Source organism: Lytechinus variegatus, chromosome 10, assembly GCF_018143015.1.
Source record: "Lytechinus variegatus isolate NC3 chromosome 10, Lvar_3.0, whole genome shotgun sequence".
Taxonomy (NCBI): domain Eukaryota; kingdom Metazoa; phylum Echinodermata; class Echinoidea; order Temnopleuroida; family Toxopneustidae; genus Lytechinus; species Lytechinus variegatus.
The window spans coordinates 27,589,396-27,604,795 of record NC_054749.1 but is presented as its reverse complement, the minus strand read 5'-3'; the positions used below and the strand labels follow the sequence as shown (position 1 = coordinate 27,604,795).

The 15,400-nt window shown below is 35.5% G+C and overlaps 1 protein-coding gene across 1 annotated transcript in view; it reads right to left on the bottom strand.

The window, feature by feature from the left end:
• Positions 1 to 4,012: 4,012 nt before the first annotated feature.
• LOC121422492 overlaps positions 4,013 to 15,400 on the bottom strand; it is a 31,379-nt gene continuing 19,991 nt past the window's right edge. The window contains exons 12-21 of the mRNA XM_041617580.1: positions 14,558 to 14,716; positions 13,868 to 13,969; positions 12,446 to 12,682; positions 11,009 to 11,135; positions 9,485 to 9,659; positions 7,624 to 7,759; positions 7,160 to 7,270; positions 6,148 to 6,260; positions 5,062 to 5,158; positions 4,013 to 4,421 (exon numbers count right to left, since the gene is read on the bottom strand). Of these exons, the coding sequence (XP_041473514.1) occupies positions 4,248 to 4,421; positions 5,062 to 5,158; positions 6,148 to 6,260; positions 7,160 to 7,270; positions 7,624 to 7,759; positions 9,485 to 9,659; positions 11,009 to 11,135; positions 12,446 to 12,682; positions 13,868 to 13,969; positions 14,558 to 14,716 (1,431 nt within the window). The 3' untranslated portion in view covers positions 4,013 to 4,247. The remainder of the gene's footprint in view (positions 4,422 to 5,061; positions 5,159 to 6,147; positions 6,261 to 7,159; positions 7,271 to 7,623; positions 7,760 to 9,484; positions 9,660 to 11,008; positions 11,136 to 12,445; positions 12,683 to 13,867; positions 13,970 to 14,557; positions 14,717 to 15,400) is intronic.

Here is a 15,400-nt window from a genome sequence, read left to right as displayed (position 1 = left end):
TTACTTTGAATATGCCATACAACTTGATTAAAATAAAATATGAGGATAAACAGTTTAATGCAATAGGGTCTTCAGAGATGTATGGAATTGAATACTTTCCTATTATTGTTGTAAGATAGAGGTAGATTTTGCTGAGGGTTGATCAGTCAGACACAAGTACTTGTAGATGCATGAATACCAATCACAGAGATTTCCTACATACAGTACTGATATCATAGTTCAGCATAATCAATTAGCATTGATTTGAAGGAAAAAAATCGCATACAATGAACCAATGAAATTAAATAGGCAGTGGAAGCTGTGATGTTTAATCAGCTTAGATTTCATAATTCACAAAGTTCAGTTTATTCATGATCTGGTGTAATATTAGTTTTTCATGCATTTCGTAGTGCAAAGTATTTCTTTTTCACTTCATATTTCCTTTCTCCTAACCGCTTAGAGGCGATTTGCAGTATATAAAATGATTATTATTATTCAATTGTACCAGATCTAGATCCATGATGATACAGTTACAATATTGCTTTAACACATGAAACTTCATATTTCCTTTCTCCTTACCACTTAGAGGCGATCTGCAGTATATAAAATGATAATTATTATTCAATTGTACCAGATCTAGATCCATGATGATACAGTTACAATATTGCTTTAACACATGAAATTGGTGTTTATTGCAACTACTTTCATTTATCTTTAAAATAGAATATGTTATTACCAGGTATTTATGTATGATTTGATTGTCAAAAGAGCTGATAATTTAAACCTGTAGGGGAAGGCGGGGTAAGTTGTGACAGTTTTTGATTTTTGCATGTTAGAATTGATATGATTAATAATCTTGTCGAAATAAGTACCTTGCCTTGAAATTTAATTCTTCTGAAATATTTTCCACCTATATATAACTTTCTATCCCCACACTGAAATTCATCGTGACCTTTGAAAAAAACGATGTCAAATGGCTCAACTTGCCCCATATATGGGGTAAGTTTGAGCCACCTTCTGGGGTAAGTTGAGCCACAAAAACTATGTACAAAATGTATGAGGGGAGAACCAGCATGTCAATTTTTTGTTTATAGTCTTTTCACTTGCTAATTCTCTATAAATACTAACATCCTTTAAAAGGAAAAGAGCAGTCATGTAAATTTGCTCCTTTCAGTCAGCATTTCAATCGATTTTTATGGTTTGTTTGTTTTTTAAGATACATTACCATAGGAATTATCATGGCTCAACTTGCCCCATGCTGTTTGGCTCAACTTACCCCAGTCCGAACTCAGTGTGATAATTTTGTATCCACACATTTATTATGCATCCATCATATAAAAGACTATGACAAGAATGAAGATCCATACCTGGACTAATAATGTTGTTATCATGTCTTTATTATATTTAAAGACGTGTGTGTTTATAAAGCACTTATCTATTTCACACTCTTTTTTACTTTTTTGGCTGAAATTCATATTTTTCCCTCTAAAAAACTACTTTTTGTTTCAAAGTTGAAAACAATGTGGTGGGTTAGGGGTTATGCTATGGGTCATCAATACATGACACCACCACAATGTCTGACTCATTCATTATTGGCCTGGGGCTGGTGGCTCAACTTGCCCCTATGCTCAACTTACCCCGCCTTCCCCTACTGTTTGAAATTTGTGTCACAGCCGACTATCCATAGTTAAAAACAAGTTTAAACCCAAGTTTGAATTAAAGAAGAGTTCAGAATATGGACCAACACTCTGGTTTCTGATTAAGTATTGTTACTTTCTATGCAGGGTGGAGATAACAAACAACCAAACAACTTTACCTTCACTTAAATTTCTTTTCTCTCAAAATGTGCTTTAAAAATACAATGGCAAGACATTATACAAGATGCAGTAAATTATCTTTTTAAAAAGCAATCTCAATTTGAGTTGATATACTACGCAAATAAATTCTATTCAAGCCTTTTTACCATTAACATATATCCTCATTTTATAACTAACACAAAATCACAGTAGCCATAGACAGAACAGGTCAATCAAGATATGAACAAATATGATTTCCCCCTCAATATTATGATGTACAATGTATATTTCAAACAATTTATTCAGACACAAGATTTAATACCTGTAAAATATTGATATACCCCTGGTACCATTTTTTGAATAAATATAATATAGGCGGATCCAGGATTTTCCAAAAGGGGGGCAAATTTTTCGGAGGAAAATTTTGACACACACACACAAAAAAATTTCAACCACAAATTGAGGATATTTCGTACCCGAAAAAATTTGACACCCCCCCCCAAAAAAAAGGTATTCAATTTCAAAGAGGGGGCACACCTCTGTTTTAATTGTAATTGCATTTTTACATTACAAATTTTGATTTTGCTTCTCAAATCTGGATCCGCCAGTGGGTATAAGGAAACTTCAGATTAGTTGATTGGAAGATTTTCAGTAATGAATGTTTATCAGGGAGTAGCCAAGATAGGTCAGTTGCTACTCCCCCACATCCCAATCATTACCTACATATTTTCTTTTGTTCAATTTTTTTCTAATTTGCATTGATATTTAATTCTATTATGGAATCATTTGATTAAATTGATCTTGATAAATTGTATCTTAAAAGGCCAGTCCACTATCACGATCTGCACGATCTGGAATTTCATAACAAAATTGATAAAATGAATATAAACACATACATGTAAAAGTAAATTCATGACATTGTTCAAGGATATTAACTTTAACACAAAAAGTCTGGGCTATTTGAGCAAGAAGAATTAGAGATGATATCTCCTTGATTTGAGCCCATTAAACATTGAGGATGAATTTGTAACAGAGAAAGATCTTGCTGCATCTAAATCTGCAAGTAAAAAAAAATTGCTCAAAATCTGTAACAAGTTTTATTTTCAAGTTAATACATGTTATTCAAATGTATGATCAATTTTTTGCTTCTTAAGCATCTAAATAGATCAGTCTTTCAGGGTTAAATTCATTATATTATTTAGCAGAATTTTAAGGCAATTACTGACTTAATAGATGGCACATACACAATAAATATAAACTGATTTACACAAGAAATAATCAATAATATATTATGGGTAAAATGAAACAGAACAATTTCTGGAACAAAATGTATATAACGAATGTAGTACATCAATTTATGGAATTACACGTCATCTATATTCCCAGCATATTAAGTTAAAGGGGCATATATATATAAATATTTATATATCAACATGTACAATAACCTCAGTTGTCTATAGTACCGTATATCATTTAATGATTATCTTACATCCTTCATGAATTTCAACACACATCTATTGAACACTTTACAGCAATGGTTAGACCATTCAGTCCACATACATAACTATATAATACAATAAAAAAAATCATTAAAAATGATTACCTTGCAACTAATTCCCACGATTTTCTACAAAAAAAAAAAACATAATGGCGAAATAATATAAAATCAAAAACTCTACAAAACAGCAATTCATTTTTACAACACGTGTCACAATGAAATGAAAATAATACACTTCTGTATAAGAGATTTTTAAAAATATTTCAAATGCCTTTCCTGGTGAGCATTTCATGAAAGATCTTGGCAGACGTTTCATCTGATAAGTCCTGTTCTATTCGACAGTTACCATAGTAACAGTGCTTCTCAGCCAATCAATATCAATGTAAGATGTCAGATCTAGCAAACTTGGACAAAAATGTTGATGAAATGCTCTTTAGATCTAGCTAAAAGTACACAACTAAATCCCATTTTCAGTTGCTGTGGTGCAAATTAAGGCCGATTCAGATACATAATTACATTTCATAGTCTAAATTCATACAAATTAATGGTCCCATTCATACAAATTAATGGTCCCATTCATACAAATTCATGCTGTACACATGTACATTAACTGCAGATGACTTGTAAATTAGTACAGGTAAGTCGACCTTTCACACATCAAATATATGCCTAAGTCAAAGCAACTTTTCAAACCGTATTATGCAAAGCATGTGTTATATACCCCTTTTAATTCCAAAAGATTTCTGTGAGCCTAATAGATTTCACTGAGTCAAAGTTACCAATGATAATACAAATACAGAAAATCTAATGGTTTATTCATGTATAGTACAGAATAAAAGTACAGGTACAAAAATGAGGAAAAGGAAGAAAAGACAGAAGATACAACCATGACTGAAGTCACAACATATTTTTTATCAAGAGTACCATGGAAATGTTTGAAACTGAAAACAAATGTTGGTATCCAATCGGTATGATCATATTGATGAGTAGTAATAATTAGCAGCTCTATTGATGTCATAGTCTGCAATACGAACGATTTCAACAAGCTTGTCATGAGGAATATCCTCACCAATGATCTCCTTCAATCTCTCGATACATATCATCTCCTTCTCTTCATCAACTTCATCTAACATAGCATCATGGCTTTCCTGAATAAATAATTAAAAAAAATATGGTGGTATTCATTATTTTGAAAGGTTCATTATTCTGAAAAATTGTTATTCCCAAGGTTCAAATACTCCAAAGATTCATATTCATTAGTCCGAAAATGGAAAGCGTGCATTATTCCAAAGGTTTGTAGATCCAAACATGAAAATCTGTTCATATTTTGCTAAGGTTTGTTAATCCCAAAAGAAATAAGGTTTGTGATTCCAAAGGTTATTTAACTGGAAAATGAAATAAGGCTTATTGTTGGGAAGCTTGAATGATCCAAAAATGACACAAGGATTGTTAGTACAAAAATACAAAAATAATGAACCCTACAAACCTTCCTTCATTTTCAGACTACCAAACCTTCATGAAAACAACCCTTTATTACAAGACGACACCATAATAACAATAACAATAACAACAATAATAATCAAACATAATAGAATAATTTCAATAAGTTGACAACTGACACTCCATATAGTGTGGTAAGTTAGCCTAGGGAGAACCTAACCACAGCTATGAGAATATAACTAATAAAGGTATTTTATGACGGTAGCCAAAATCAAATAGCCAAATATGTAATGCTGTGTACAGCAGTAATGCACTGTACCCTATTGGTACTAAGGGAATGACACTTACCTCAATACCTTTCATGCCATCTTCCGTAGATGAAGTAGAACTAGAATCATACTGCTCCCCCTTGAACTGTGCCATCGGGTCTATATCTCCTACCTCCCTGCAGAAAAAAAATATTAAATGACCAGAGGTTCAGATCCCACTGCAGCACTCACATCCTTTGGTAAGGCATATATCTACATTTGCCACTCTCCACCCAGGAGAAGTAAATAGGCAACGGGAAGGGAGGAATTATTTGAATGCTGGAGCAACTAACCATGCTAAAGCAGGGGTAGTACTATCGTTACTTGTTACATGTCATCAAGTCGATCTCGACTCATGGTGACCCTGCGGACAAACTTTCTCCATGCTGTTCTATCCTGTGAAAGTGTGCTCAGTTCTCTCAAAGGTTTTCCAGTTTCTCTAGGAATTCCTTCCAGCCATCTATTCCTCTGTCTTCCTCTTCTCCTTCTGCCCTGTACCTTCACAAGCATGATGTCCTGCGCCAAACCTTTTGATCTGACAATGTGTCAAAAATATTTTAATCTCTGTTTTACAACCATAGCCCCAAGGGAGTAGCTCAGTTTATTTCTTCTGACTTCCAAGTATTAACATACTGTTTAAAGAAAGTCAAATTCGATTTTGAATAAAAATAAAACCTGAAAAGCATGACAGTGATATAGTCAGGGCCTAAACTCATCAAAAGCCTGAATACATGGCATTTCTGATAAATACGAAACAATAAAGTCGATTACAGTACAGAAATCAATTGATCAACATGTGACTTTAATTTTGTGTGTAAATAAAAAATAATGCAAGCAAGGTGGTAAAGATCCCTACCAAATATTCAGAACAGGAGCCCATTACACAAAGCTCAGCATTGATAGTAGGTCAATTTTTAATGATTGATTGCATTGACCACCATGAGCTTGAGATCAATCACTAAGTTTTGTGTAACATAACCCTGGAGATAATTAAGGATGAGGTAACAACAAAGACAAACCACTGCAAAATCAGACAATCATGATTATCACTCATCATGTTAAAGATATGTGCTAAAAAAGCAAAGTATAACCACACATTTTTAGGTGAATAGTGATTTGAACTTACTGTCCTTTCTTTGCTCTAAGCTTGACCTCTTCTTGGAGATGTTCAGGGAGTTCATCATAAATCTCAGAACTAGCAATGAATGGATGCTTCTCTATATAGGCCAATGTAGCGTCCTAAATCATAGAAAAAATAGCATCAATAGATTAATCATATCTCAGACTTAGCAATGTAGAGATGCTTCTCTATATAGACCAATGTAGCGTTCTACAACATCAAAACAAAACATAGAGCGTCAATTAAATGTCAGACTTAGCAATGTACATTGTAGACATGCTTCTCTATATAGGCCCTCTATCTTACATCATCAAAACAGAACATATAGCATCAATAGACTAATCAAATCTCAGACATATAGAGAAGATATGCTATTCTATATATGGATTAATGTAGCTTTCTACAACTCCAGAACAATAAATTACTAAAGTAAAGATATGTACAAAAGTTTGTATTTCAGGCGCGATAGCTCAGTCGGCAGAGCGGGGGATTCGTATTCCGGTGACCCGGGTTCGATTCCCACTTGGTGCGCTAGTGCCCTTTGGTAAGGCATTAATCCTCAGTACCAGGTCCTTCGGAGAGGACCTTAAGCCGTTGGTCCTCTGGTTGCTTGCTTACAAGCATTCATGCTTTCTTAGCAATCAGGTAAAAAATCACCACCAATCAATTCCTGACTCCTGAAGATAGACAGTCAAACTTCCCAAAATGTTGAATCTTCTCTCCTGCTCCTGCTCTACAGCTCCATTCGCCAACTCAAGCCAGCCTTCTCTCATCTACTCAAGCCTCTCACCCTGCCTACTATTCAACTTTCCACTCCTTCTTGTTTAGTCCTTTTAAGGACTACACTCATTTCGAAAAGAATACTCTACTTCCCAACCTCCACTTTCTCGCCTTTCCATTTCAGTTCTATTTCTATCCACTTTGTATCGCAGTACATATATCAAAAAGTAAATGGGTCGGAGGCCTCCTTGGAAAGCCCTCCCCCCCATGGATCAGTGTCTGCAATATGACTACTCACCCTGAGTGTGACAGCATGGAACTGATCGGAAAGTCCAAGGAGATAAAGTACTGTATCTTCATTGAGTTTAGTCTTCAGAGATGCTTCACATACATGCTTCAATGTGTCGACCTGCATAAGAAAGTAATTTAAGAGATGCTTCACATACATGCTTCAGTGTGTCAACCTGTATATGAAAGCAATTTCAGAGATGCTTCACATACATGCTTAAATGTGTAAAACATTAGAAATAGAAATCCTCTGAAAATTAATTTTGCCCAATTGATCCTGGACCCAGCAGACCCCGGGCACCGCCAGATCTACGTTGCCCTGAAGTGAGTTTAGAAATTACGGTGGCCGCCTACCATGGGCAGAGGCATAAAAATGTTTCCTATTGCTGAAAATTAGTTTAAAACTCTGAACTTAGACTTCAGTGTTAAAAGAAACGTCCCTGTCATTATCATGATGATGATTATTATCATTACCTCATATCTATCACTAAGGGACATCATATCAGCAACCTGATCCATCGTCAGCTCTGATGTATTGATCTGGCCTGAATAGAGAAAGACCAGGAACTGCTTGAAAAGGTCTGGATCCGTATCATGGACCTCAATTTTCCTGGATAAGAACGAGAGGAAATGCAACACAGGAAATATCAGCTCAGTATGATGCCTCGGATGCTTCATAATTATTATAAATATCATCTCTTAATATTTAGATGTTTACTACACTAAAGGGAAACTAAAAACTGAATTTCTTTTTTCCCCAGGATGATCTTTATATGATATGTTGATTATATAAACTTACTGACATTTTTGTCAAAGTAAGAAGAATAATGTTAGCCCACCTTACATTGTCAAATTCTAGAAGGCATTGAGTTGAAACTGTTGTTCATATTGTCTATAAGATTGCCACTATTTACCACATGTGTGAATGCACTTGGAATATACTCTGTTCATCGAAAGGATTCTAATATTGTTCCTGAGTGAATCACAGCCACAACCTATGTACCTATACCTACGTTACAAACAGATGGGTGTTTACCCAGTGTGTTGTAAATATGATACTCCAGGAATCATCATCGTAACTATTTCATTATCATCATCATCATCACCATCACCATTATCATCACCACCATCATCATTATCACCATCATCACCATCATCATCATCATTATCATCACCATCATCACCACCATCATCATTATCATCATTATCACCATCATCACCATCATCATCATCATTATCATCATCATCATCACCATCACCATTATCATCACCACCATCATCATTATCATTATCACAATCATCACCATCATCATCATCATTATCATCATTATCACCATCATCATCATCATCATCATCACCATCATCACCACTATCATCATTATCATCATTATCATCATTATCACCATCATCACCATCATCATCATCACCATCACCATCATCACTATCATCACCATCATCATCATCATCATCATCACCATCACCATCATGATCATGATCATCATGATCATCATCATCACGATCACCATCATCATCATCACTATCATCACTACCACCATCATCATCATCATCATCACTATCATCACCATCATCATCATCATCATCACCATCACCATCATCATTATCTTCACCATCACCACCACCACCATCATCATCATCACCATTATCATCATCATCATCATCACCATCATCATCATCATCATCATCACCATCATCATCATCACCATCATCATCATCATCATCATCACCATCATCATCATCATCATCATTACTATCATCACCATCATCATCATCATCACCATTATCACCATCATCATCATCACCATCATCACTATCATCACCATCACCATCATCATCATCATTATCATCACCATCATCATCATCATCATCATCACCATCACCATCATGATCATCATCATCATGATCATCACCATCATCACTATCATCACCATCATCATCATCATTATCATCACCATCACCATCATCATCATCATCACTATCATCACTACCACCATCATCATCATCATCACTATCATCACCATCATCATCATCATCATCATCATCACCATCACCATCACCATCATCATCATTATCTTCACCATCACCACCACCATCATCATCATCATCATCATCATCACTATTTCATCATCACCATCATCATCATCACCATCACCATCATCATCATCATCACCATCATCACTACCATCATCATCATCATCATCATCACCAACATCTTAATCATCATCATCATTATCTCATCATCATAATCACTATTTCATCGTCATCATCATTATCATTTTATGAGGAGGAAAGGGAGGAAGAGGTATAGATGACTTACTTATCTATAGATTCCCTCATGCCACTTAGTAGTGCTCTCTTGAAGCGATCACACCTAGCTGCTATGACAGCACAATGAGCATAGATTGGAGGATGTCTGATAACCTTTCTCTCTGTCTCCTGTGTTACGATGGGTTCACCTTGAGTGTGATCTACAACAACATCTGATGGTTCATCTAAACATAATAAAACTCATCTGTTAAAGGTAAATGCTAATTTTGGTAACAATATCAAAATGAGTTCGTACAGAATCCAATGAAATGACCACCTAAGTGTCTGTTTGTATAAATAAAATGCATGTGCCATAGGATTCTGGAAGAAATTGTGTAATTGCTGAGAATTCAGCAAATAAGCACAGGATGCGGGTAGAGCGTCGGGCCCGACGCTCTAATTATACATTGTCCCACGTGCGCTTATCTGTGTTGGGGATCTTCGGTGTGAACATTTTTCAGCGTAGATTTCAAGATTTCACAAAGTTGTAACTGTACCAGATCTAGATCTAGATCCTCGATGATATACTGACAATTAAGCCTTGTTTTACAGACTTTCTCATGAAATCAGTGTTTACTGCAACTACTGGCATTTCTCTTTAATATCTCTGCTCTTGTTATCTGTTGTACATTGTGTAAGTATTCAAACTGTTCTTACATGTACTTGTACTTCTCTGGTGACATGGAACTACTGCCCCTCAACACAACTGTAGCATGATAGATCCATACAATCGCACTCAGAACCTCAAGTCTGCTAGCTCATCCTTACTTAACCACTAAATCATAACTAATGTGGGATTGATCAACTCAAAATGCTGTGCCATTCCTACGGAATAAACTCCCACAGGACATCCGTAATAGTTCTTGCCTTTGATAGTAACTTCAAAAACTTATTAATAACCTGATTAACATTATGACAAGTTTTTTAAAATGTATCTCCTACCAGTTTTTGTTTCAATTCCTTTCTTTTCTTTACTGCATCATGAGTATCCTCATAGATGTGATAGATACCATCACATTACAAATGTCCATATTGTTATTTATTAATATTATATGAGGACATGCAACCATCCTAACCAACATTTATCATTAGGTACCTTGTCAAATGTCTGAGCAAATTCTTACGAGCAGGAATTCGGAAGAGACCATTCACTACCAATCTTCACAAAGTAGAGAAGCCATTAAGAGAGGCACAAAGTACCTATACAGCAAGATTCCAGCTTAAAAATGATGCACAGACTTTTGGAAAGGTACCTTAAAATTAAAACATTGCATACTTATACAATACCATTAGTGAACAACAAAGACAACACAAAAACCTAAACTTTGATCCAAATGTGAAATTTTGTGGCAAAAACAATCAACAAAGAACAATTGAAAAACATTGAAAAATATTAAATAAATTATTAGAAATATGATTCTAATATTGTGTTCTTGAATTGTTAACACTACAAACGAGAATAATTATATTTGAAACTCAAGTTTGTGATTTATTGCCTCCTACAACTGAGAAGTACAACACTTGAGATAGTTACCTGTTACTGTGATGACTTCGAAGCACATATCAGTCTCAAGACCAGACTCTAGTAAGGCTCCCATAGCTTTAGCCAGTTTACTCTCAGCAGCACTCGGTGGAACACACAGAGATTCAGAGACTAAAGGCTGAATTAAAAAAATAATGCCACACATCAATCAAAGTAAATACTAAACTACAAAGTCTCCAGCAACCACCTTTTGTGGGCAGAGCCATGAAAGGAAGGCTAATAGATGTTCATCTTTTAGTGAGAGAGTAGAGGCAATAGTAGAAGGGAGGGAGAGTTGGGTGGGAGGATCAAGGAAACAAAGTAGAAAGAGGGTCTAATGATGATTGCTGGGAACTGAATGAGGATTCAATTTTGACATTGACACCTGCTACTTATTATGAAACAGTTATTCAAAAGGTAAAAATAGTTGATCAGACACAGTTGGAAGTCCAAAGTTTTAAATCCAGATTTGACCATGTTGAAAAAAAGATGGTCAGATTCACCTCACGCTCACTTCGATCACTCTTAGGCCTGGCTCATGCCTTTGTGTTTTGGGCTTGCGTTCAGCTGTGTATTGTCTGAACGCAGATAACACCGAGTCAAATGCCACACAATGCAATTTAATGAGCTAATACATGGTCAATACGCAGACTGAAGAAAAGGCTTGCATTCTAGCTTGGTAGTCTTGATTTATTCAAAGATCAGTAACTGAACATAACACAATGCAACCAAAATCCGCATGAGAAAAGACGAGTCGCAAGGAGAAAATCAGAGCAAGGATGTCCAAGGGCAAGCTCCATTTACCTTGCCATGCTTTAGCTCACATCATTTCGCTTCAAAGCGTTCAATTCTGAACGAGCTCCAACGAGCTCGTAGGTAAAGTGTTGTTGCAACCGATCATTTTGCTACATAGTATGCTGCGTTAGGGTGCATATTTTTGCTTGTTAAATGCAGCAATATGACCCCTCCCTCCACTTTGCATTATTCAGTGTATCATGGATCCACATTCCAAACCTCCTACTCTCCTGCTCCACTTGCTCCTTCCATGTTTTCTTTGGTATCACCACTACTTTATATCATGAAATAGTCATATGAAAGGTTCAAGAAGTATACAAACACTAGCAAAGCCATTTGGACTGTATCACAGGAAACAAGTTTGGGTAATTATTTCAAATGCTCAAGTAAAATGATGTTTGCTATAAGATAGTGGTATGGATCTATGTTATATGTTAAATTGTCCCCATCTAAAACAAATGACCTGTCAACTCCTTATTAGTTCCAGTCCTTTGCAAATTGCCTGATAGCTCAAAAATCAATGAGTCGTCATGGGATAGATTTCATGCAATCATTCGATTAGGATCCATTTCATCATTTAGCAATTTGTGATAACAAGATTTAACTATATCATAATAGGTGAAGAGTGAGTGGTAAAGTAGTATCTAGTCTTACCCGTTTGACTGGAAGAGGCGAGACATTCTGATCTTGTGCATCCTCTGTGTCAACATCCATTGGAAACGGTGATGCAGCAGATGACGTACTAGGCTCATCAACATCGGTAGCAGATGCTAGGAGACCAACATGGAGCAACCCATCTGTGAAAGCTTGACGGCCAATCAGTTTGTTCAGATGGGTGACGATTGGTTTGAATCTCTCACGATGCGTAATGATCTTATCAAAGGACCACATCTGTAAAATGACGGATGATTTCACAGTTAGACCAAGGACTGAGTTAAAAGCCCAGCACACACTATGGCCCGTATTCTGGAGTCAGTTTAACTTAAACTCAGGTTTAAAGTTGTGGTTTAAGTATGGATAGCCAATTGTTACATAAATCACTAACAGTAGAGATATCATATTTCAGCTCATTTTGCTCTCAAATCATTCATAATTGTCTACGACGTATAAATAGGTGATTGTCTTTACCATCGATGAATCAGGAAAGAGCACAGTAAACATAAGAAACATACAACTTAATAAAAATCTTGACACTTTTGGCTTCCCATAATTTTAGCACAGAGTTAGACCATGGTCTAAGTTAAACCTGACTTCAGAATACGGGCCTATGTGATCAGGGCCCCTGTCTTACAAAGAGTTACGATTGATCCAATCAATCGTAATGGAAATCCACCAGTGTCATAATTTCTTATAGAGGAAATTTGCAATATGTCCTTTGTAAACAACAAGAACACACCAATTGTCAAGTAATCAATGATTTCATGGATATAAATTCGTAGTTGCAGTGATCGGATCAATCACATCTATTTGTAAGACGGACCCCAGATACATGTACGACTTGATTTTTTATTTAATCAAATTTTGCATTAAATGTGAAAGTTCGAAAAAGTATAATTATTTTATTTTGTTTTGCATGTTAGGAATAAATAATGAAATCGTCCTTCAGATTTGTGGCAAGCGATCAGAGTAAAATCCAAATCTGCTTAAGTTGCAGCCAATGATGACGTCATTACGATTTGGAATTGAAATTGCTTTTATTCCTACAGGGAAGCTCAAACTAGACTAAATTTCAAATTCAGTATTCCTATCACAATTCTGAACTCTGACCGCCAAGATTTTGTTAATTGGAATGTTCATATCAAATATTGTTACAATTTCCTTGAAACTCAGATTGCAACAAAATGTGCAGTGTGTGCCGAGCTAAAGATACCTGATCATCACACAGGTTATATTCTTATGTTGTTGTAAAATTACTCTCAAAACTCACCACTTGGCACTGTTATTCCATTCAACTCCCAGTGAACTAAGTTTTCCTCCTTTTCAATGCCTTGATCACAAATTACAGGTGAAATCGGCACTTCATAAATACCCTACACATTTGTTTATCATCATTATTTTCATGACATGAATACTCACAACTCTTGAGGTCCCCATCTTGAAATTGAATTTCCAGTCTCGCATTGACCCATCATTCACATTGGTGTCTAATGCCTCCAGTTTTTGAAGCATAACAGGAAACTACAGTGAACAATACAAACAAACACATCATTTCTGAAGGTTTCCATGGCAAAGGAGAATAGTGTAGTAGGTTTCACGGTACACCATATCTTGGGACCAACACTTGCCCAAGAAAGATGCATGGTGTACCATGAAACCCACTACTCCAAATACATCATATCATACAAATATCATTTTTGTATCAATAACATTTGAGAGAACTAATATTCAGTAGTTACTGATCATGCAAAAAGTACATCAAGTTTATCTCATAGCAGTCATGGATTGGGGGAAGGGGGCTTGGAGTGAACCTTGCCCCCATCCATAGAAAAAAAAATTACATTCAATTTAATTCAATTCATTCATGTAACCATCAAAAGGATAATAACAGTTCAAAGCAATTGTTTTCTGATGGCAGGAAAAGGATTTAAACACAAGCAAAGGGTAATGCATACAAAATAAAGCAATTGCTTAGCTAGCAATTTTTGTGCTTGAATTGATTGCTTTTTTTTGTTGATTTTTTATGCATCTCATCCATAGACAAACTCATTTTTTAAATGTGAAATATCATGTCTGCCGCAATATTGGCATAGCAAGTACAGCACTGACCTCTTCAACAATTTGTTCGATATTTTTGTTGACAGAGAACATCTTATCTGCTTCTGAGAGACAATCAAATCCTTCTTGACGCCATAACATACTCTGGAATAGTTCGCACATCCTTTCATGGGCTAGCTTCAGTTGGGCCATCTCCTTCTTGAACATTGCCTGTAATCCAATTAACAACATTTTGCCCACATAAAGAGGAGGAAATCTTGTGTCAATTTCTTAAAAATTAAACAACAAAGAATTTATTAGAGGGTACTAACTTATCTTCCACGAAAAAAGAAAAAAAAATGGATTTTCTCATATTACAAATAATATAAAAAACATACACAAGTATTAAAAAAATGTACATTTAATGCAACAAACTTATGAAAACTATGTGCCCCCCCCTTAAGAAGAGCATTTATGAGCAATTGTATAATATGGGAAAAATAAGGGGGAAAAATATAAAATTTGAACCACAACAACTAGGGTACTCTAACAAAGATATTTTCTGGGTATTCCATTATCAGATAGAATAAAAATAGGAATTTCCAAAGTCTGGAAACTCTTGAAGCCACTATACTGCAACCACTTTGAACAAAGTCATCCCAATACCTCAACTACCTCATATGGATCCAGCATCTTTTTCCACAAGGCATACCTTGACATGTTGTTGTAAAATATATTTTCTTACTACAATGAATAACAATCATACTACTGTATTTGTCAAACATGGTATGCTTTCCAGCATCCCTACATTATAATCAATCCCATTCAATTCAAATTCATTTAAAGGTCAAGTCCACCACAGGAAAATGTTGATTAGAATAAATAGAGAAAAATCAAACTAGCATAACACTGAAA